The sequence below is a fragment of the Rhinopithecus bieti genome, unplaced genomic scaffold (assembly GCF_001698545.2).
Source record: "Rhinopithecus bieti isolate Rb0 unplaced genomic scaffold, ASM169854v2 scaffold_51227, whole genome shotgun sequence".
In the NCBI taxonomy this organism is placed as follows: domain Eukaryota; kingdom Metazoa; phylum Chordata; class Mammalia; order Primates; family Cercopithecidae; genus Rhinopithecus; species Rhinopithecus bieti.
In genome coordinates, this window is record NW_016820844.1 from 97,864 (window position 1) to 122,757 (window position 24,894).

The following is a 24,894-nucleotide window of genomic DNA, read 5'->3' on the forward strand; positions in this document are numbered from 1 at the left end:
CCTCGGCCTCCCAAAGTGCTGGGATTACAGGTGTGAGCCACCGTGCCCAGCCACCTGATAGTCTTTGATTGGATGCCACACACTGAATTTTACCTTACTGGGTTCTGAATTTTTTATATTCATATAAAATATTCTTGGCCAGGCACGGTGGCTCACGCCTGTAATCCCAGCACTTTGGGAGGCCGAGGTGGGCGGATCACGAGGTCAGGAGATCAAGACCATCCTGGCTAACATGGTGAAACCCCGTCTGTACTAAAAATGCAAAAAAATTAGCCGGGTGTGGTGGTGGGTGCCTGTGGTCCCAGTTACTCGGGAGGCTGAGACAGGAAAATGGCGTGAACCCAGCAGGCGGAGCTTGCAGTGAGCCGAGATGGTGCCACTGCACTCCAGCCTGGGCAACAGAGGGAAACTCCATCTCAAAAAAAAAAAAAAAATTATTGAACCTTATTCTGGGATACAGTTAAGTTACTGAAAACAGTGTGTTCCTTTCAAGCCTTTTAAGATTTGTTAGGTGGGCCCAGAACAGCATTTAGTCTCAGGCTGTTTATTCCCGACTATAGAGGCAGGACCATTCTGAGTATTCTAGCCAATGCCTCATGAATTATGAAGTTTTCCATTTTGGCTGATGTATTTCCAGTCCTTTTTGAGCACTGGTACTGGTCCCTTGACTCCTTTTAGATGATTCTTTCACTGGCCTCAGATAGTCTCATCACACCTATGCACAGATTGGTACTTTTCTGAATACTCAAGAGGGAACCTCTGCAGTTTTCCTTGCTTCTCTCTTTGTGTAGCTCTCTCCTCTCCAGTACTGTGTTCTATGAACTCTAGTCACCTTGATTTTCCAAACTCTCAGCTCTATCTCTTCAGTTCCAGAAATCTGCTGGGCTACTCCTGGGTTCCACCTCCCTACACCAGTGTTTGGAAACTCTAAAGGCAGTAAACTAGAGCTATTGTAGGGCTCACATCATTTGTTTCGTGATTCTCAGGGATCACTTTTCTTTGTTACCTGAGGTTCAGTGTGTTGGAAACTTTTGTTTCATTTTATCTGGAATGTATTGTTTATTTCATGTAGGAGAGTAAATCCAATTATTGTTAATTCCATGTTGGCCACAGCTTGATCCTATTGACATCTGTGTTTTGAACTGTAAGCAATGTTAGGGCTGATCTAGTGTAGCCTTACTCTAGGGCTGTGTTTCAGGGACCCATGACCATGCTTTAGTTCAGTGATTTGTTGGAATGATTCATATGACTCAGTAGCATAAATCATGGCTAAAGAATATTACAGCAAAGCATACAAAAGAGGATCAGAAGGAAAAGGGTATTCATAAGCAGAGTCCAGAGAAATCAGGTACAGGCTTCCGAGCCCTCCCTCTGTGATGATCATACAGATGCACTTTCTCTGTTATTGTGAGCCACCGAAACATGAGAAATGTCTACCCAGGGAATCCTGCTTGAGTCTTAGAGTCCAAATTCATAAAGGTTGCTGATCACGTTGGCCTTTACCTGCCATATGACCAGCTATAGTATAGACCCCACACTCGGCACCTGGTACACATCATAAATTTCCATGTTTCTTTAAACGATGTTGACAGTTTGGTACAACTTGTCCCAGTGCACTGGGCAAACAGAATAACATCATTAATCAGTGACTAGGCACACAGAATTATGTCAATAATTAGTGACCATGGAAGTGTTCAAAGGTTTAGTTTTCAGAGCTTGTTCAAGGGTCAGAACCAAGGATCTAGGCGTCCCTGGAATTTAGCAAGGAATGAGCCAACCAGACCTGCTGCTTATGCTCTTTCCTCACAGTCTGGACTTGTCCTGCTCCTAAAGTGTCCTGGAACTGTTTGTGGGAGCCGGCTGTGCACATAACTTCTCAACTCTATTCAGTTATGTCATGTTGGTAACTTTGCATTGACCATGGAGATTGTATTTATACCAGATTTGTGGTATTCCTTTTCTCTGCAGCTCCCTCCTCTCCAGTATCTATCCTGCAGATTCCTTGCTTCAGTAGTTCTGAACTTTCAACTTTGTCTCCTCAGCTCAGTAAGACCACTGCTTTGGTAGAGCTCTGCCTCTCTGCTCTTCAGTCTGGACAGTTCCTCAGGCAAAAAGTTAAGGGGATTCTGGGGCTCATGTTAGTGTTTCCCTTCTCTCCGTATCACTTCTGTCCTGCCTGCTGTTCAAAATATGAAAACACTTGTTTCAGATATATTGTTCAGTTTTATTTATATTGGAAGAACTAGTCCAGTTGCTTTGTCATGGTTAGAGGGTAAAGTCCTAAAGATTTAATATATTTATATTTTTTAAACAAAGTTCATGCTCTATCACTTAGTTTTAAATACATGGCAATATAAAAAAAGCAGGAAGTTCCCTGCATTGCCTGTAGGTCCCACTACCCAGTCCCACCAATAGTATTTGGTTGAGTATTCTTTCAGATTTTTTTCTGTTCATTTACATATAAACTTTCTTTCTATTCATAAAAAGAAAAGTAGCATTGTACCCTAGAGTGCAGTGGTATGATCATAGGTCACTGCAACCTCGAACTTCTGGGCGGAAGCAATGCTCCCACCTCAGCTTCCTGAGAAGCCAGGACTACAGGTGCGTGCCACCACGCCCAGCTTATTTCTATTTTTATCTTTAGTGCCGACGAGGTCTCACTATGTTGCGCAGGCTGGTCTTGAACTCGGGCTCAAGCAGTCCTCCCATCTCGGCCTCCCAAAGTGTTGAGATTGCAGGTGTGAGCCACAATGCCTGTCCTCCTGTGTACATATTTTCTAATGAGTACATATAGATATACCTCATTTGATAACTATCTATATAAAGTGTCTTAGTATGGGTGTACCATATATTTTTTAACCACTATGCTATTAATGGACATGTAAGTTTGATTTTTTTTTTCCTTCCACACAAATGATGTTGAAATGGCAATTGTACATATGTCTTTGTACCTAGAAGAGTTTCTGAAGAATAAATTCCTAGAAGTAGGATGACTGGATCGAATGGTATTTCCATTAAAGTTTTGATAGATCTTGTCAGATTGCCCCCTAGATAGATTGCATTTGGGTTCTCTTTCCACCATAGTATACATGAGCACTTCAGCAGTGTTACCCAGTCTGATATTTTACTGTTTAACTATATTTTTAGGGGAGGGGAGCATCTTTTCATGGTTACACATTTTCCACGGTGACTTGCTTATTTGGGTTGTTGACCTTTATTGTTGCTATTTTTGTGAGTAGTTGATCTTTTTTTCCCCCCTTAATTTTTAATTGACATGTAATAATTGTACATATCCATGGGATACAGAGTGATATTTTAGTATGTGAATACAATGTGTAATGATAAAATCAGGATAATTAGCATATCCGTCACCTTGAATATTTATCACTTCTTTGTGTTGTGAATATTCCAAATCCTCACTTCTATTTTCTTGTAATTATACACGAAATTATTGTTAACCATATTCACCCTATAGTGCTATAGACACTGGAACTTATTCCTTCCATCTACCTGTAACTTTGTAACTGTTAGCCAGTCTTTCCCTAACCTTCCCTTTTCACTACCCTTTTCAGCCTCTAGTAAGCACAGTTCTACTCTCTATGAACTCATTTTGTTTTTGTTTGCTCCTACATGTGAATGATAACATGCGATATTTATCTTTCTGTGTCTGGCTTATTTCACTTAACATAATGTCCTGCAGGTTCATCCATGTTACCACTAATGACAGGATTTTATTCTTTTTTTTAATGGCTGAATGGTATTCCATTGTGTATATACACCACATTTTCTTTATCCATTCGTCTGTTGATGGACATTTAGGTTGATTCTATATCTTAGCTGTTGTCAGTAAAGCCGTAGCAAACATGGGGATGCATGTGTCTCTTTCGTCTACTGATTTCCTTTACTTCTGATAAATACCCATTAGTAGGATTGCTGGATCATATGGTTTCCATATTTAGTTTTTTTGAGACAGTGCCAAACTGTTTTCCATAATGGTTGTACTAATTTACCTTCCTACCAGTGGTGTATCCTTGCCAGCATTTGTTATTTTTTTTTGTCTTTTTGACTAATTGGGGTGAGATATCTCATTATGATTTTGATTTGCCTTTAGTGATGTTGAGCATTTTTTCATGTATTTGGGTGTTTATATGTCTTCTTTTGAGAAATGCTTATTCAGATACTTCATCTACTTTTTAATGGTATTATTTATTTATTTGCTGTTGATTTGAGTATATTCTGGATATTAGTCCCTTGTGAGATGAATAGTTTGCAAATATTTTTGCCCCTTCTACAGGTTGTCTTGAACTCTGTAGATTTTTTTTATTGTGCAGAAGTTTTTTTAGTTAAATTGCCTTTTGTTTATGATGTCTTATAGATGTTTTACATTGTTATGTGGTTGTATCTATCAGCCTGTCTCTCCATCATGTAAATTTTGCTTTCCAGATTTCAAGCTTATACAAATATTTTCCTGTTTTTTATTCTATATTATTTTGACTTTTTCTTTAAAATTTCATCTTTAGGTTGGCAGGAATTTTTGTGTGTGTTGTGAAGTAAGGATCTCACCTTAATTTTTTTTCATAGACAGTTGTTTGTTATGGCACGATTTAGTGACTAATCCATCTTAACTAATTTAACTTTTAACTTACTTTTAACTAATTAACTTTTAACCAATTTGAAAGCAGCTTAATGCCTTTCAACTCTTCTAAATATGAGTCTATTTCTGGATTTTCTATTTTATTTCATTTTGTTTCATTCCAGACTAGGCCATTTTTAAATTACTTTATCTTTTGAAATGTATTAGGGCAAGTCTTTCCACCTCTCTTTTTCAAAAAACCTTTGGGTGCTCTTGCACATTGTAGGTAGTAAAAAATATTATTGATGATAATAGTTAAACCATTAATACTTAACATATGTTGGAACACAGAGATAATGGTAATGATGATGATGAAGGACAACAATGGACATATTGACTGAGCACTTATTATATGCCAGACGTTAAATTAAGCATTTCACCTGGAATGTTTTATTTAATTCTTACAATAACCCAATGGATGAGGCACTGTTTTTACATTTATTTTATAAAGGAGAAAATGTCAAGATTATTTTGCAGACGTCCTATAGACTGCCTTACTTCTGTTAGTATTGCTAACTTTACCCCTTTCCTAAGTAAAGGCTTATGGCTAAGCAGAAATATGTTTGGTATTTCAGGAATCAGTGACTTTTAAGGATGTGATAGTGGACTTTACCCAGGAAGAATGGAAACAGCTGGACCCTGGCCAGAGAGATTTGTTCAGAGATGTGACATTGGAAAATTATACACACCTGGTCTCTATAGGTAAGGATAACTTCTCTGAGTATCAAGGGGTGTTCAGGAGAAGGGCTCTCTCTTGTGCTTAAGGGAGTTTGCCTTTAAGTTTAGTAACCAACAATTTCTAAATTTCTAAAGTTTTTGAAAAGGTTTCTACCATCCTAGCAAGCAGAGGACAAAATAATAATTTTCCTGAACCCAGATCAGTTCCCAAATTATACTCCCACCATATCTGGGAACTGGTAACACTGAAGGTTGATATGTTATCCACTCCCATCAGGTTTTTACTACATGTCATTTCTTCTAAAGACAAAGCGGTGATTGAATTCTGATATGTTACTTTTCCCTTACTGCAGGTTTCTTTCTTTTTTTTCCCCAATGAACAGGACTCCAAGTTTCTAAACCTGATGTGATTTCCCAGTTAGAGCAAGGGACAGAGCCATGGATCATGGAGCCAAGCATTCCAGTAGGTACCTGTGCAGGTAAGTCATGGATTGCCAGCAGATGAATATCATAAACTCCGACTGTCAGCCTGATGAGAGGATTTTATGTCTGAAGTGTAGATGTACTTTCTTCCCTTTAAAATATTTCCTATGGAGAAATGGGAAAGCATCTGTTTTCTGGACTTTCTTATGCTTTGTTATGTCACTAATTGTTGCAATATATATTCTATGTTATAGAACATAGATTCTATGTTATAAATGTCCCTTTTTGAGATGTCCTTCCTACCGTTTTACAAAATCCACCTCATACTGGACTTTGCATTACATCTCTTTCTACTTCCTTTAGGACCATGATCTCATAATTATCACCATACTTTTCAGTCCTTACAATTTTTTATTTTGGGTCTACAGGCTCCATTCCTAGTATTTTTACATAGAAATACCTAACCTATATTTCCAAATAGATTTATTCCACAATATGAATCTTTATGGCCACCATTCAGTTTCTCTTTTCTTTCCCAACCAAACTCAACAAAAATGAATTGCATACCTGCAGGCTTTATTTCTTTATCACCTGATTCTTTCCTAGTAACATGTATAGCTTTTTTTTTTTTTTTTTTCTTTTTTTTAGACAAAGTCTCACTCTGTTGCCCAGGTTGTAGTGCAATGGCATAATCTTGGCTCACTACAGCTTCTGCCTCTCAGGCTCAAGCAATCCTCCCAACTCAGCCTCCCGAGTAGCTGGAACTACAGGTGTATGCCACCATGCCTGGCTGATTTTTGTATTTTTAGTGGAGACAGGGTTTCACCTTGTTGCCCAGGCTGGTCTTGAACTCCTGGGCTCAAGTAATCTACCCCCCTCAGCCTCCCAAAGTGCTGCAATTACAGGTGTGAGCCACTGCACCTAGCTAGCTTCTGGTTTTATCACTTTATCATACAGTTTTTGAAATTATGAATAACTTTCTTCTAAATCATCAGTTTTCAAACTGCATGAAGTAAGCTAAGGATCTGACCCTAGAAAAATAAACAAACCTAGTCATTCTAGGTAAGGGATACGTCTCTAGAGTTAATGGGATGTAGGTGAGGTTTTCTTTATGGGGAAAATTGTGTGCCATGTTCAAACTTTAGCAAGTTTCTAACTGGAGTACCACTCAGAGATTTTTTTTTTTTTAAATAGGCAGTTACGTGTTATGAATGTTCAACAGGATTGCATAGAATGTAACATCTCCCCAACCCCCACCCTGCCTCCAACCATGAATACTTTTTTTCATATCACATCTGTAAAATCTTTCTCTTAGAATGGTTTCATGGAACATACTTTAGAAAGCTTAATTTAAAAAAAAAAGAAGAACTTTAATAACTGGGGCTTATGGTTAGTTAACTTTTGGAAAAAGCAAGTTGTCAAGTTTTATCACAGACTAAAAATGAAGTTACTTGACCAGATAGAAAACCGTTTTAGGAGCCGGCGCAGGTTGTCAAGCCTGTAATTCCCAGCATTTTGGGAAGCCGAGATGGGCGGATCACAGGTCAGGAGATCGAGACATCCTGGGCCTAACACGTAAACCCTGTCTCTACAAAAATACAAAACTACCTGGCGAGGTGCGGCGCCTGTAGTCCCACTACTCGGGAGCGAGGCAGGAGAATGCGTAAACCCGGGAGGCGAGCTTGCAGTGACTGAGATCCGCCACTGCACTCCAGCCTGGTGACAGAGAGAGAGCTTCGCCAACAAAAAAAAAAAAAAAAAAAAAAAAAAAAAAAAAAAAAAAAAAAAAAGAAGAAACCGTTTAAAATTCGAGCATTTAATGTATGAAAAACTTAGGGCTTTTCAAAAAATACTTTTACCAAAAGATTTATTTAGGCAAAATAATAACCCCACACCCCATGTTGTATAGATAATTTATATAGTTCCAGTTACCTGGTCAGTGAACAGAAGGCAAGCACTTGAGATATTTAGCTCCATTCTATTGGTTACTTTTTATTGCTGGAATTTGACCTGATGATGATTGTCTTGGTAAATAAGCCCTCAATTCTATCTTTATCAGCATCTAGAATAGATTTATTCTTAGCTGATGAGTTGGCTACTTTTGTGTTTATAAAAATGATGTATAGTTTTGTAGATATCTCTACAGGTAGTGATATTGTGACAGTACCTACATTGAGGTGGCCACTAACCCTGGGCCTAGTCTACATAATTTCCCTTATCCTCTTCATTGCCATCTTCTCGGAGCTGTCTTGATGATCTTGACCCTCAGAATCATGATCTATAACCCTGATATATATCTGTCTCACTGGTCTACTTTGTTTTCTTGTCCCCTGGTTGTCAACACCCTCGATTACTTCTCCACACATGGGATGTCAGAATACTATGGTCAATGTCTGTAGACTTTGCGTGTAGTAAAGGGAGAATTGGTTTCTGCAATAGGGATGGTATTTTTCAATCTGGTCTTTGGGAACTTTCTCCATCCCTTCATTTTTTGCCCTGCCCCTTATATTCTAGTACTTCTGTTGGTTATTGAGTAGAGGAGATGATGACATAGATAATATTGGCCATGGTCTGTTTCATGTTGCCTTTGAGTGGAACTCCAACCAGGGTTGGAGATCTGCCACTTCCATGCACTGTTCTTTAACAGCATCAGACTCCACGGTCTCCATATCTTTCATTGTGAAGTACTTCCAGAGGTGTTCTTTATGGCAACCTGCTGTGCAAACATACCTTCCTTGGTGTCATTTCTGTTGATGAAAACATATTTATTTCTTGAACAATCGGCTGTTTCCAAAGCCTGTATTGTTTTGATCTTGTCCCTCCTGTAGAAATTCTACTGCTGTGAGGCTGCCTACACTAATACATGCTGTGCTATTACCCATAGTGCCAGGTGTGGAGGGGATGCTAGGAAGCTCTGGGGTCTGCCCCACTGCTCATGCTTGCAGTGATAGTGGTAGTGGTAGTAATAGTGACTGGGCTTGCAATATGGGAAAGATTCAGGATCCTCTGGAGTCTGCTGTAAACTTCTGATACCATTGAAACTGAAGAAATGCTGTTTTAAACGCAGCCTTTGTTTTTTAAGGATATTGCCAGCATTGACTACCCTGCTTCTTTTAGTTGTCATCTCTCTTGTTTTGGGCAACAGTTTACTTCCTGATTATGTACTTTCCTGGTTGTGTTTCTTCTGTTGTTTTGTGTGTTTGCTGATAAACTGCTTTCTTTCATTAGTATATTTTATTAATTCTGTTACCCTGACTATTCTCAAGGATCTTCCCTCTGCCTCTGCTCTTTTTCACATATTTTTCTAAGGCTTTAGCTATTGTTGTCCTTCCTTTTTTGAGCTGATACTTTCCATCCTACATTTGAACATCCTTGTTATTCTGATGTTGGCATCTTTCACTTATACAAACACTACTGTAGTCCAGCTCTCCATTACTTTTCTTAATTCTCAAAATGCCTAGACTTGAACTTGTTAGTTTCTCCCTGCTAAAGTATTTCCTCTACTATTTACAATTCTTCCCATATCTAGCAATGATGTGATTATTTCTTCATTGTTCCAGGCTAAAACACATGGGGTCTTAGCTAATAAATCTTTCCTGTTTGTTCTGTCTTTAAATCGTGGTTCTTGCATTTTTTGTTTTGTTGTTTATTAGCAAGGAATCCCAATTCAAACTGACCCCTTCAGATTCAGTTCATCTCTGTCTACTCTTAGCCATCTCTGTTGTCACCTTTTTAATCAACTATTATCTTAAATGTATTTCCTAACTGGTTCTTGGAGATTACGAAATTGAATTAGACATTCTTTTGCCACTTTTGTATTTTATTTATAATTCTCCTTAGCTCTTTCCAACTTTCTCCCCAAATAATATGGCTATATATTTGAAAACCATTAGAATTTTCCAAGGGATTTATTTTTTAGTATCATAATTCCCACAATAGCAGTTTATTTTTTCTCTATTCAGAGAACACTGGAATTTTCTTTTTCTTTTAGACTGGGAGACAAGACTTGAAGATAGTATGTCAGCCCCAGAGCCTGACATTTCTGAAGAAGAGCTATCTCCAGAGGTAATAGTGGAAAAACACAAAAGAGATGATTCTTGGAGTTCCAACTTGCTAGAAAGTTGGGAATGTGAAGGCAGTTTAGAGAGGCAGCAAGCAAACCAACAGACACTGCCAAAGGAAATAAAGCTAACTGAAAAGACAATACCCAGTTGGGAAAAAGGCCCTGTAAATAATGAATTTGGGAAAAGCATCAATGTGAGTTCAAACCTTGTAACACAAGAACCATCTCCAGAAGAGACCTCTACGAAAAGAAGCATCAAACAGAATTCAAACCCAGTTAAAAAAGAGAAATCTTGTAAGTGCAATGAATGTGGGAAAGCTTTTAGTTATTGTTCAGCTCTTATTCGCCATCAGAGAACACATACTGGAGAAAAACCCTACAAATGTAATGAATGTGAAAAAGCCTTCAGCCGGAGTGAAAACCTTATAAACCATCAAAGAATTCATACTGGAGATAAACCATATAAATGTGATCAGTGTGGAAAAGGCTTCATTGAGGGCCCATCTCTTACTCAACATCAAAGAATTCATACTGGAGAAAAACCATATAAATGTGATGAATGTGGGAAAGCCTTTAGTCAGAGGACACATCTTGTTCAGCATCAGAGAATTCATACTGGCGAGAAGCCATATACTTGTAATGAGTGTGGAAAAGCCTTTAGCCAGAGAGGCCATTTTATGGAACATCAGAAAATTCATACAGGAGAAAAACCTTTTAAATGTGATGAATGTGATAAAACCTTCACCAGGAGCACACACCTTACTCAACATCAAAAAATTCATACCGGAGAAAAAACCTATAAATGTAATGAATGTGGAAAGGCCTTCAATGGGCCCTCAACTTTTATCCGTCATCATATGATTCATACTGGTGAAAAACCGTATGAATGCAATGAATGTGGGAAAGCCTTCAGCCAGCACTCAAACCTCACTCAGCATCAAAAAACACATACTGGGGAGAAACCCTATGATTGTGCAGAATGTGGAAAATCTTTTAGTTACTGGTCATCCCTTGCTCAACACCTGAAAATTCATACTGGAGAAAAACCTTACAAATGCAATGAATGTGGAAAGGCCTTCAGTTACTGCTCATCGCTTACTCAACATCGGAGAATTCACACGAGAGAAAAGCCCTTTGAATGCAGTGAATGTGGAAAGGCTTTCAGTTATCTCTCAAACCTTAATCAGCATCAGAAAACTCATACTCAAGAGAAAGCTTATGAATGTAAAGAATGTGGGAAAGCTTTTATTCGGAGTTCATCTCTTGCTAAGCATGAAAGAATTCATACTGGAGAGAAACCCTATCAATGTCATGAATGTGGGAAAACCTTCAGTTATGGTTCATCCCTTATTCAGCATAGGAAAATCCATACTGGAGAACGACCTTACAAGTGTAATGAGTGTGGGAGAGCATTCAACCAGAACATACACCTTACACAACATAAGAGAATTCATACAGGAGCCAAGCCTTATGAGTGTGCTGAGTGTGGTAAAGCCTTTCGACATTGTTCATCTCTTGCTCAACATCAAAAAACTCACACAGAAGAAAAACCCTACCAGTGTAATAAATGTGAAAAGACCTTTAGCCAGAGCTCCCATCTAACTCAACATCAACGAATTCACACTGGGGAGAAGCCCTATAAGTGCAATGAATGTGACAAAGCCTTTAGCCGGAGCACTCATCTGACTGAACATCAGAATACTCATACTGGAGAGAAACCTTATAACTGTAATGAATGCAGAAAGACTTTTAGCCAGAGCACATATCTCATTCAGCACCAGAGAATTCATTCAGGAGAGAAGCCTTTTGGATGTAATGATTGTGGAAAATCCTTCAGATATCGCTCTGCTCTCAACAAACATCAGAGACTGCATCCTGGCATATGACAATTCCAGGAACATCATAAATTTAGGGGATATATTTACTTTAGTTTGTCCTTTTGTTAAGTACTGAAGAATCAGAGTGGATTTAGAAACTGCTTGAAATCTTTTAAATTTTCACTGTCATGTTATGGAATGGAAAGTACATTGGGCTGAACTAATCCAATTGTTATTAAGCCACTTTGTGGCATTAGAAAACTCTACTGTTTTAAGCTTTAGTTTCCTTTATGGAATGAAGGATTTGGAGTAGATTATTTCAAAAGTAGTTTGGAGTTTTATAATCAGTTTTGAATATTTGCAATATTTTCTTGAATGGGTTTACTATACATCAGCATTTTGCTGTGTTGCATCTAGAATGTGTATGTTTATGCATGTTTTGCCAATAGAATCTGTGCTTCAGTAACTAGATTGGGGATCTAGTATGCTCCTGCTCTAATGTGTTTACATTGTTTAGGTAACTGGTTCCTAATAAAAAATTATAAAATACCCTCAAATTAATAATTCAGTTGCATATAATAGCCTAACTCAGTAAGAATATTAAAACTTACTATTCTTCTTCTTCTAGTCTGTTTTTAATATTTTAGGAGTTTACCACAACAGAGGTCCGCTTCTACAACTTAAACTGGTGTTATTTTACCCTGGTTGCATATTGGAGTCACCTGGTGTCTTAATTTGTGCTGTTATGTTAAATTACAATAGACTAGGTGTCTTAAACAATAGAAATTTGTTTAAAGCTGGAAGAGGCTAGGAAGTCCAAGATCAAGGTCCTAGCAGATCCAGTGTCAGACAAAGGCCCACTTCCGTTTGCAGACGCCTGTCTTCTTCTTGTGTTCCTCTATGGTGCTAAGCAGAGACAGAGCAACCTCTCATATCTCTTTATAAGACTACTAATCCCATTGGTGAGGGCTCTACCCTTATGACCTAATCACCTCCCAAGGCCCCCCTCCTAATATCATCACATTGCAAATTAGGCTTTCAACATAGAAATTTGGAGAGAATATATTAAGTCCATAACACCTGGAGAACTCTACAAAATTATCTTGCCAAGGCCCTACAACTCCAGAGACTAATTTAATTGCCTTAGGAGATAGGACCCAGGCATCAGTGTTTTTTCTTAAATTTCTAATTTGTACACTGGAAAGAAAAATTGGCTTGTATTTGTATTGACAGTCAGTGAGATTACAGAAGTTCACATGATCCTGGTTTTGTATCTCCTTTTTGTGTTTCTCAAAAACATCTCTGCTAGCTATTCCAGACCACATTCCTGTTTTCCCAAAGCAGTTGGATTTACAGTTGCTCCTTTTGCTCAGACATGTCTATCTAACTACACTTTGGTGAACTAAGTCACATATTTACCATTTTTTTCTCCTTACCTCTATTTTAAGAGCAGAGGGAGGAAATTATTTTAAACCATTTCTTAAATCTTTTTTTCTTGATTGTAATATACACATCATATATGCCATAAACATCTTGTATAATACCAACATTAGTTTCTTAATATTTACCATACTGAGAGAGTAAAGTTAAAATCTTTTTTTTTTTTTTTTTTTTTTTAAATTTAAGAGACAGGGTCTTGCTCTGTCACCCAAGCATGATTATAGCTTACTGCAGCCTCAAACTGGGCTTAAAGGATGCTCCTGCCTCAGCCTCCCAAGCAGCTGGAACCGTAGGTGCATGTCACCATACCTAATTTTTTAAAAATTCTGTAGAGATGGGGTCTGGCTCTGTTGCCCAGGCTAGTCTCCAACTCCTGGCCTCAAGCAGTCCTCCTGTCTTGACCTCCCAAAGTGTTGGTATTACAGTTGTAGCCGCCACCCTTAGCCTCAAATTAAAATATAAAGGGGAGAATTGGCAGAAGTTGTAACTTTTTCCTTGAAGTTGTAATGAATTCAGAAAAATAACAGAGAGATTCCATTTACCACCTTACAGATTTAAGATTTGCTAACAAACTGCCCAGAAATAAAAAGACCTCGGAAGTTATCAGTAAAGCCAGCCACTTCTTTATGTGGCAAGGAATTGTCTACTAGTAACAAAAAGTTCTAATACCTTCATGTGTAATTTATTTGGATGTTTCAGTGTCCAAGATTGGGTATATAGAGACTAAGCATTTTCTTTTAGGTCCTAAATTCCATGTCTGCCAGATTATAGATATTAAACCACTTGAGTAGTTTTTGCTAAATGACTGTGAGGGAAGCAGAAAAGAGAGAAAATGTCACATAACTTAGTCACTCATCCTTAAACATTTAAGTCTTCATTAAAAATCATTCAACCACAGCCAGTGCTTATGAGGTGGCTGAATTTATTATAGTTGCAGGGGTTCAGAAATAGACAAAGAAAAATATTATGTTGCAGAGCTCACATCCTATTATAAAGTTGTAAAATGCCAAGGGTGATAAACAGAAAATAAAGCAGGGTGAAGGGCTTGGGCAAGACTTCCATCATGGGTTGTGGTGGTGCTATTGTAGACAGAATGGTTAGGAAATGCCTTTCTTGGGTTCATATGCTTGATGTGGGGTTGAGGGGGGGGGACATTTATTTCTAATGACTTGTCATTGGAGCACACACTTGGAGGTAGTGAAGGAATGAACTAAGTAGATATCTGAGAGGACAACATTCCAGGCAGAGGGACTAGGAGCCGCAAGTGTCCTGAGATAGGAGCATTTGGCAGTTTCAGAAACACTGGCTGGATTGTAATGAGTGCGGGTAGGAGATAAGGTCACAGAGAGAGCTGGGGTTGCAGTTTCTCGAGACTTTCCTTGGCTATGGTAAGGATTTAGTATTTTATTCAGAATGAGATGGCAAGTCATTGGAGAGTGTTGGGCACAGATTTGAATTGTTTAAAAAGGGTCACTTGCTGTAATGTAGGGAATAAATTATAAAGGGTTAAGAGTACAGGCATGGAATTTAGTTGGAATGCTAGTAGTCCAGGTAAGATCTAATGGTGGCTTAAACAAAGATATTGTTGACAAAACGATGGGAAGTAGTTGGACTGAGGCTCTATTTTGAATGTACAGCAGATAAGGTTTGCCTATGGTTTAGCTATAAAGGTGAGAGAGAAGTTAGGGTGGCTTAAAGGACTTTGGCCTGAGCAACTTGAAAAGATTTGCCATGTACTGAGATAGAGAATACCAAGTACACAGTAGATTCACAGAGGGGATGAGGAATCAGAATTCAGTTTGGGAACTTTTTAACTCAATAAAAGAAAAGAACACAAAATATAATTGTGCAAAGTGAATATATCTGTAAAATTATCATCTAGGTCAAGAAATGGAGCACTACTAGCATTCCAGTAGTGCTATTTCACCCCTCAAATCACAGCCTTTTTCTTCTTCCCCAAAGGTAAGAATTATCCTGAGTATTAATTCCAACAATTCGATATGGTGAGGGCCTTTGTGCTACATCATCTGATGGCAGAAGGCATCACATGCTGAGAAAGGGTGAAAGTGTGTGAGACAGAAAAACGGGCCAGACACCCATGATAACTAAGTCACTCCTGTGATAATGGTATTAATCCCTTCATGAGGGCAAAGCCCTTATGACCTAATCAGCTTTTGTTTGTTTGTTTTTTTGAGACAGAGTTTCGCTCTTGTCACCCATGCTGGAGTGCAGTGCCGTGATCTTGGCTCACTGCAGCCTCTGCTTCCTGGGTTCAAGCTATTCTCCTGCCTCAGCCTCCCGAGTAGCGGGGATTACAGGCGCTTGCCGCCATGCCCAACTAATTTTTGTATTTATAGTAGAGAAGGGGTTTCACCATGTTGGCCAGACTCGTCTTGAACTTCTGACCTCAGGTGATCCACCCCCCTCGGCCTCCCAAAGTGCTGGGATTACAGGCGTGAGCCACCGCGCCTGGCTGACCTAATCACCTTTTAAAGGTCCCACCTCTTAAAACCATCACAATGGCAATTAAATTTCAACATGAATTTTGGAGGAGACATTCAAACCATAGCATTTTGCCCCTGACCCTCAAAACTCATGTTCTTCTCACATAGAAAATACATTCATTCTATCCCAGTAGTCCCCAAATTCTTTTTTTTTTTTGAGAAGGAGTCTCCCTCTGTCGCCCAGGCTGGAGTGCAGTGGCCAGATCTCAGCTCACTGCAAGCTCCGCCTCCCAGGTTTACGCCATTCTCCTGCCTCAGCCTCCCAAGAGGCTGGGACTACAGGCGCCCGCCACCTCGCCCGGCTAGTTTTTTGTCTTTTTTTAAGTAGAGACGGTTTTACCATGTTAGCCAGGATGGTCTCGATCTCCTGACCTCGTGATCCGCCCATCTCGGCCTCCCAAAGTGCTGGGATTACAGGCTTGAGCCACTGCGCCCGGCCAAGTCCCCAAATTCTTAACTCATTCCAGCACCAACTCAAAAGTCCAGAGTCTCATCTGAATCAGATGTGGGTTGTACTCAAGGCATGATTTACCCTGAGGCAAATTCTCTCCATTCATGAGCCTGTGAAATCAAACAAGTTACCTATTTTCCAAAACCCAGCGGGGAAAACATTAAGCCTTTTTTTTTTTTTTTTTTTTTTTTTTTGAGATGGAGTCTCACTCTATCACCTAGGGGGAGTGCAGTGGCATAATCTCCTGCCTCAGCCTCCTGAGTAGCTGGGATTACAGGCACTTGCCACCACGCCCAGCTAATTTTGTGTTTTAGTAGAGACAGGGTTTCACCATGTTGGCCAGGCTGGTCTCAAACTCCTGACCTCAAATAATCCACCTGCCTTGGCCTCCCAAAATGCTGGGATTACAGGCATGAGCCACTGTGCCTGGCCAACATTAAGTCCTAAAGTGGGAGAATAATCTCCTTTGACTCTTTGTTCTACATCTAGGGTTTGGGGTTGGGCAAGCCAAGCCCTCAGGCAGCCCTGCTCCAATGGCTCAGTCCATGCAGTAACTGTCATGGGTCGGAGTCTTGTATATGTAGTTCTCTCAAGTTGGTGTTGCATGCTGTTACCTCAACAGTTCTGGAGTCCTGAGAGTGGCCCTACTTCCATGCTCTAGTGGAGACTCTGTGTCAACTCTGACCCCACATTTCCATTTGTCGTTGTCCTAGTAGGGGCTCTCTGCAGTGGCTGTGTCCCTGCACAATTCTCTGCCTGGGTCCCCAGACTGTCAGCAACATCCTTTGAAATCTAGGTGGAGGAAGCCAGGTCTTCACAGCTATCGCACTGTGCATGCCTGCTGCATCAGCACCACATGGACACTGCCAAGCTCTACAGCTTGCAGTTTCTGGATCAAGCCATACCTGGGCCTACCTGAGCCATGGCTAGGGTGGCCACAGAGTGCTGCTCTGGAACCCTGGGAGCAGACCTGAGGCAGATCTGAACTGAGTCCATGGAGGGTGCCTTGGGTCTTTCCCCTGAAATCATTTTACCCTTTTAGAGTTCTGGGCCTGTGATTGTAGGGGCAGACTTGAATATATTTGAAATGCTTTATGGTCTGTCTCCCATTGTCTTAATGAATAGCACCTTCCTTTTATCCATGCTTATCTCCTTAGTAAAAAGTCACTTAGCCACACACTTAGTATTCTCTCCTGAACATACTTTTCTGTTTTTATATGGCCAGGCTATATATTTTCCAAATATTTCTGCCCTGATTCTCTTTCAATTATAAATTCCATCTTTATTTCTTTCCTCTCACATCTCATTGTAGGTAGTTAAAAACAGCCACACAGCAGTCTGAATGCTTTGCTGCTTAGATATTTCTTCCACCAGATATCCCAGTTCATCACTCTTAATTCCTGCACTTTATAAGGCCCTAGAACACAGACACAATTCCCCCAAGTTCTTTGCAACTGTATACAAGGATTTCCATCTAGGACCTCATTAAAATAGCCTTTACCAATTTTCTGTTTTAGTCTGTTTTTTGTTGCTATAACAGAATACCACAGACTACATAATTTATAAAGAAGTTTATTTGGCTCATGGTCCTGGAGGCTGAGAAGTCAATGCATGGCACCAACATATGGTGAGGGCCTCCATGCTGCATCATCCCATGGCAGAAGGCATCGTGTGACAAGGGAGGGCAAGAGCACTTGAGATGGAAAAAGTGGGTAGAACTTCAGTGCTAACTAACCTACTTTCTCAATAATAGCATTAATCCATTCATGAGGGCAGATCCCTAATAACCTAATCACCCTGTAAAGGTCCCATCTCTTATTCCCGTCACAATGGCAATTTAATTTTAACATGAGTTTTGGAGGAGACATGCAAACCACAACAATCATACCCTATACATTTGTGTCTAGCATTTTTTACCTACTGTTTGTGAGATTTGTTCACATTATTGCAAATAGCTGTGGTTCATTTATTTTTGTGGGTGTTGTAATATTCCATTATCTGAACGTTTCACTATTTACCCATTTTATTGCAGACAGGCATTTGGATTGTTTCCAGTTGGAGGCAATTATGAATAATGCCATTGAGAACATTCTTATACATGTCTTTTGATGTAATGTGTACTCATATCTGTTGGGTATAAACCTAGGAGTAAAATTGTTGTGTCACAGGGGTATACATATGTTCAGCTTTAGTTGACATTGACAAATGGTTTGCCAAAGAATCGCACCAATTTACACTCCCACTACCCATGTTCGAGAGTTTCCATTGCTCCAGATCTTTGCCAACGTTTTCATTATGATTTAGCTATCTAAGCAAAGTGTTTTATATGTCTATTAGACCTTCAAGCTGAGATATCAAGACTGTGGGATATGCAAGCCTGGGGTATGAGGGAGAGGTCTAAAAAAAAAAAAAAGAAATCAGAAAGATGAGGATCCATGTGTGAGGTAGGCAGCATGTGAGGTAGTAAGATAATCAGCAGAATGTAGTACCCCAGAAGCTGAATGAAAAAAGTGATTCAGGTAAAACACTTCTGAGAGGTTGAATAAGATGAAGACAGAATTGACACTGGATTTGGCAGTGAAAAGGTCAATGGTGATCTTAAGAGCAGTTTTGGTAGAGTGGTGGAACTAAAACTGACGGGAGGGCTTAATATGAGAATAGGAAATGAGACACTGGAGAACACAAATTTGAACACTTGAGTTTTCCATAAAGGGAAAAGAAAATTGGGGTAGTTGCTAGAAGGGGACATGGAGTTGAGGATTTTTAAAATATTCAATGTTATAGTATGTTTGAATGTTTGAATCCTACTGGGATTGAATGAATACAAAAAAACTGATAATTCAGAAAGGAGAGGGGATAAATAGGTTGGAGTTTCTGAGGAAGCAAGATAAGATGACCTTCAGGCTATAAGCGGAAGGGTTGAAAATAGGAGCATAAATGATATGGTGGTTAAAATAGGAGGGAACAAAGAGTATTTGGCTGTGGTTGCAATGGGTTGGTGGAGGATGGATGTAGAAGTTCTGTCCTGATTGCTTCTATTTTTTTCATAGAAATTAGATCATAAGCTGAGAATGAGAAGTAGGTATAAAGAGATGTTAGAAGTTTAAGAAGAGGGGATCAGGTCACCTCCTGTAGAATGAGAAAGTGAATTGACTAAAGAAATGTAGGATTGGAGGGTAGTACCAAATTATTTCAAAGGGTATCTCCTCTCAGATAATTGGGTCATGAGTTCAAAATGAGACAAATCATCATCACTGAGTTTTCTTTAGCTATGTTCAGGTGCAGGAGAGCAGGAGTGGAATAAGCTGAAAACTGGATTTAGCCAGAATTTTTCCAGAAGAGTGTGACCCAAGAGAGAGGGGTAAGAGAGCAAGGGTGCTTATGAGAAATAAATTATAGCGACGTTCTGTGGAATTCAAAGTGAGAAGAAGTGAAAGTAAGGGCTAAAGTGGGGGTGCAGGGAGGTGGGAAGGGAGTTAGAAAAGCAAAAATAAATCCATAATTTTATTATTTTAGGTTTTGTTGGCTGAAAAAATTATAGTTGAAGTATTAAAGGGAGGGGAGTAAGTTGAAAAGATAGGGCCTGGTAGTTTGGAAGTGGAATGCTTGAAACTGAGGTTTTGAGGAGTGTGCTTATTGGTAATGCCACGAGGTCTAGGTTGTGACTATTGGTGTGGATGTCTGAAGTGGAAGGAAAAAGAAGATAATTGGAAGAGAGGAAGGCAAAGGCCTGAGAGCCTAAGATATTGAATGGATTGACTTGACATACATATCGAAATCACCAAGTATAATGGTCTGAGCAGTCATGGGAAGTGTGAGGAAGGTGTTGTCATCTCCCATAAATGAAGAAGTGACCGAGTATTAGTAGATTACTTCAGCAAGGGGTAGTAAGTGGTTTAGTTTGACAGCAGGTATCTTAGAGGAGCTAGGGGACTCTAGGGAGAGAAACAATGGCCTGAATGTGGCAATGAGGAGCAAAAAGGGCACCTACCTTACCCTCCAGGCCCAGTTAAGTCAGGTGTGGAATACAAAGCAGCCACTGCTTACATAAGAGAGATGCAAGATAAGAAGAACCTGAAGGTGAAGGAAATGTTCCAGAAGAGGTGCCAAAATTATTTGGAGAATTGTTTTCAGAGTCTGTAATATATTTTCTTGTGAATTCCATCATTGTGACAAATGCAAATGAGAAAGTGGCTTTGATAATTTGGGAACATGTTGAATCAAAAATAGTGAGCACAGAGTCTGGGCTCTCAAATGTTACAGTAAAAAGGCAGAAGAAAGGTAGTGGAAGAGGGCCAAGCCCCTGGAACCCACTACCTCATATGATGGGCTCTTTCTTTCTTTCCTTTCTTTCCTTCCTTTCCTTCTTTTCCTTCCTTTCCTTTTTTTCCTTCCTTCCTTACCTTCCTTCCTTTCCTTCCTTTCTCTTTCTCTCTCTCTCTTTCTTGCTTGCTTTCTTTCTTGCTTGCTTGCTTACTTGCTTTCTTGCTTTCAACAGGGTCTTGCTCTGTTGCCCAGGCTGGAGTGCAGCCTCGAACTCTGGGCTCAAGCAATCCTTCCACCTCAGCCTCCTGACTAACAGGGACTACAGGTGTGTGCCACCATGCCTGGCTAATTTTTTTTTTTATTTTTTGTAGAGACAGGGTCTCCTTTTGTTTCCCAGGCTGGTCTCGAACTCCTGGCTTCAAGTAATCCTCCCGCCTTGGCCTACCAAAATACTGGGATTACAGGCATGAATTACCATGCTTGGCTGACCCCCATTATTATTTAAAAGTGCATAACTGGTTGAAAGGTAAGTAGGGCAAATACATTATTGGGGGAAATGACTTCAGTTTTCATCATAATGATCCTGTTGTTTTAGGAGAAAGTAATCACGGCCCATGTCCCTAGGTAATATACAGAATCCAGGCTGTAGAGAATTGGAAATGAAACCAAGAAGAAGCTGAGAAAATAGAAGGGCACAGGGCCCGTGAAGGAACAGTGCCTAGATTAATTAGGAGGCTTAAAAAATTAGAGCACATATGACAATGTTGGTATGATCTCTATCAGGTTATTTTAGCATGATCAAAATAATTTGAATCACACATCTAACTTCCCTTGCACGAATTTCACATTTTTCTAGGCTGATTTTCTCCTATACACCCTTCTTTTCTGATAACAAGTTGGTTTACCCTATAGGTATGACTACAAAAAGAGAATGCAGTGTTTGTGTTCACTAAGTATTTCAGTCTTCATAATAGTTGGAGTTCTCATTGTTAATTAATAAATAAGCATTCTGTTTTATACATCAGTTTCAAGTGAGTTTGGTTAATGTGAATCAGCCTATCAATTATTTTCTGACAACATCTAGTTTCAAAAATTTAGGACTAGGCCCTGGATTATAACTATAGCAATAATAATTACCATTTATTAAATAACAGCATGTCAGTCCACTTAACATGCTTTATCTCATTTTAAAAATAAGAATCCTAGGAGATTTGTATTGCCATACCTATTCTTATAAGTGATAAAGTTGAAATTAAAATGGTAAGTAACTTTCTTAAGGTCAATCATGTAGAAAGTGGTAGAGTCAGCATTCAGATTCTGTTCTGGCCAGGTACAGTGGCTCATGTATATAATCCCTGCACTTTGAGAGGCCAAGGCAGATGGATTGCTTGGGCCCAGGAGTTCCAGACCAGCCTGGGCAACATAATGAAACCCCGTTTCTAGAAAAATTACAGATAATTAGCCAGGCGTGGTGATGTAGGGCTGTAGTCCCAGATACTCGGGAGGCAGAGGCGGGCGGATTGCTTGAACCTGGGAGGTGGAGGTTACAGCCAACGGAGATTGTGTCAATCACTCCAGCTCCAGAGCAAGATCCTGTCTGAAAAGAAAAACAAACAACCAAACGAAAAACCCACATTCTGTTCTGACTTGCTTCAGAGTTCATGCTTTTCCACCTCATCACAATGCCTATCAGTAAATCACCAAAGGTAGTGCTACATCCTGAGTGGTCAGCCACCTGGGTTTCTTTTAGTAACAAGGATACATAGCAAAGTGCCTCTTTTAAACTGCATGATAGTTTACACCTTCTCTTTTTCTATTTATTTATTTAGAGGTGGAGTCTCGCTCTGTTGCCCAGGCTGGAGTGCAGTGGCGCGATCTCGGCTCACTGCAAGCTTCGCCTCCCGGGTTCACGCCGTTCTCCTGCCTCAGCCTCCTGAGTAGCTGGGACTACAGGTGCCCGCCACTATGCCTGGCTAATTTTTCTGTATTTTTTTTTTTAATAGAGACGGGGTTTGACCGTGTTCGCCAGGATGGTCTCAATCTCCTGACCTCGTGATCCGCCCACCTCGGCCTCCCGAGGTGTTGGGATTACAGGCGTGAGCCCTGGTGCCCGGCCTGCACCTTCTCTTTTATACACCCAGTGTTCTATCCTCACGGAACTTCCCTTGTTACAAAGTTCTCCCAAACCCAATGTAAGTCGTTTTCTTAAGAAAATAATAACTTTGGTGAAGTTCCTTGTCAACACTTTTACAAATCTGAACAGATCACATTATCATGATCAAGGTAAAATTTCTTCATTGTGTCAGTGTACCAGAGGATTGCCAGTGTACCCTCAATTAATTTGAAAAAGCAAATGATCACTGCTTATTTAATGAGTGTCTGTAATGTAGTGATCATGGTGAAATGAACAGAGTAGCATTGCCGTTTACATCCAGGATCAAATCTCAGGACTACCACTTACCATAAGTGAAACTTTAGGTTTTTAACTTCTCTATACATCAGAGAGCTATAGAATTACAAAATGAATATTGTTAGACTCTCCAAAACTGACTTTCTTGGGTGCTTGAGCAACTTTACACTACCTCTCAATAGAGCTTCGCTTTTGTGGAATCAGTAAAATCCATAAATCAATTAGACAAAATCAATGAATGAACAATTAGCTAAAATCAGTTCATCTACTTTATCAGTTTACCAAAATCATGTTTCTTTAACTGCAAAGTATGGGCAGAAGGAGAAAATAGGCAATGATAAGAGTGAAAATACTAGATACATGAGTTTTGATAGTTTTAAACATTTCTTTAAAATTTCAGCTGCCCAATTTTTTTTAGCATATAATGTTCAATTTCAAGAAAGTTAAGGATAATAAGGCAGTTTCATCTCCTAATATATTATGCAAAAAGTAAAATTCATATTCAGTAACAAAATTTTTCATACAAGATTAGTATTACAGTGGTCCCCTCTTATTCACAGAGGATACATTCCAAGACCCTCAGTGGATGCCTAAAACTGTGGATTATACTGAACCCTATACATACTGTACTGCTTTTCCCTACACATATATACCTATGATAAAGTCTAATTGTTATAAACTAGGCACAGAAGGAGATTAACAATAATAATAAAACAACTATAATAATATACTGTAGTAAAAGTTATGTGAGTGTGGTCTCTCAAAATACCTTGTACGTGCTCATACTTTTTGTGATGATGTGAGATGGTAAGATACCTATGTGATGAGATGAACTTAGGTGAATGATGTAGGTATTGTGACACAGTGCTAGGCTACTCTTGACCTTCTAACAATACCTCGGAAGTTTCATCTGCTTCAGGTGATTCTGGATCATGAAGCCATGGCAATGTCCATGTTTGGATGTCAGGAGCAGACAATGTCGTGGATGTGCTGGACCAAGACATGATTCATGTCCCAGGTGGGATAAAACAGGATGGCATGAGATTTTGTCATGCTACTCATAATGAAGCACAATTTTAAATTTACAAATGGTTTATTTCTGGAATTTTCCTTTTCATATTTTTGAACAGTAGTTGACATCAGGTAACTGAAACTTTGGAAAGGGAAACTACAGATAATGCAGGGGCTACTGTACAAATCTGGTATACATGGACCATAAATTTGCTAAGAAACATTCTAGCAATTTTGCTTCTCAAAATTTAAAGTGCTTTTGAATCATTCAGGATCTTGTTTAGGAGGTCTGGAAAGAGGTCTAGGAGTCAGCATTTCTAACAGGTCCTTGGTGATGCTGCTGATCTGCATACTACACTCAAATACTAGTTACTACAGTGACTTCTTCAATATGAAATAACGAAGTTTTGGCTACGAATTTTGAGAAGTAAAAAATTAAAGTGAATGTGACATTTAGGACATTGATAAAATAATGGTGAAGCTTTTAGAGATGGGCAAAATAAAAAATAACATTGTAAAAAAACTCAAAAGTGGAGAGAGAAATCCCATCACACATAGAATGTTAAAATTTATAATTTTGGCTGCTAGAAATACAAAATTTGAGGAATTGAGTAAGTACTAAAAATGACTAACATTATATTTAAAAGGTGATATTTAAAAGCATCTAGAACAGAAGAGAAATGGCCCCCAAATTCTTAATTGTAAAGCTCTATAATTTTCATTTTAATTTGCTAATATTGGGATATTTCAAGTTACTTGGTTTGCAGAAAGATCTGACATGGAAGAATAAAATTACTGAAAGCAGTATAAACAAAGTCATGATGCCTAGAAGAGATTACTTTAAAGAACAATATGATCTGTACTGCTTCATTTGTGAGCTGCCATCCTGTACTCCTAGCTGTCTACTAGACATTTCTACTCAGATGGCATGTCCAATTAAAAAAAGCATGTCCAATGCTCCACTGGCATGTCCAATTAAGTACTCCTGTACTGGAATTTATCACTTCCTCCTCAGAGAACAAATCCAGTATTTCCTTTTCCTGTAGTTTTTCTTATTTATTTAACAAATGTTTATTGAGCACTCATATTTCTTAGGAATTACAGATACAAATATAATACAATTAGTTCTCAAGAGTTCACAATCTATTCATGCATATAGATGGAACAATTAAAATTATATAATGAAATGTCACCTGTA

The 24,894-nt window shown here is 39.2% G+C and overlaps 1 protein-coding gene across 3 annotated transcripts in view; it reads left to right on the plus strand.

Annotated features, from left to right (window-relative positions):
* ZNF184 (zinc finger protein 184) overlaps window positions 1-12,241 on the plus strand; it is a 22,341-nt gene extending 10,100 nt beyond the window's left edge. For all 3 annotated transcript variants that reach the window (XM_017859990.1, XM_017859991.1, XM_017859992.1), the window contains 3 exons: window positions 5,209-5,335; window positions 5,695-5,790; window positions 9,726-12,241. In XM_017859990.1, coding sequence (XP_017715479.1) covers window positions 5,209-5,335; window positions 5,695-5,790; window positions 9,726-11,683 — 2,181 coding nt within the window. In that variant the 3' untranslated portion in view covers window positions 11,684-12,241. The remainder of the gene's footprint in view (window positions 1-5,208; window positions 5,336-5,694; window positions 5,791-9,725) is intronic.
* The last annotated feature ends 12,653 nt before the right edge of the window (window positions 12,242-24,894 follow it).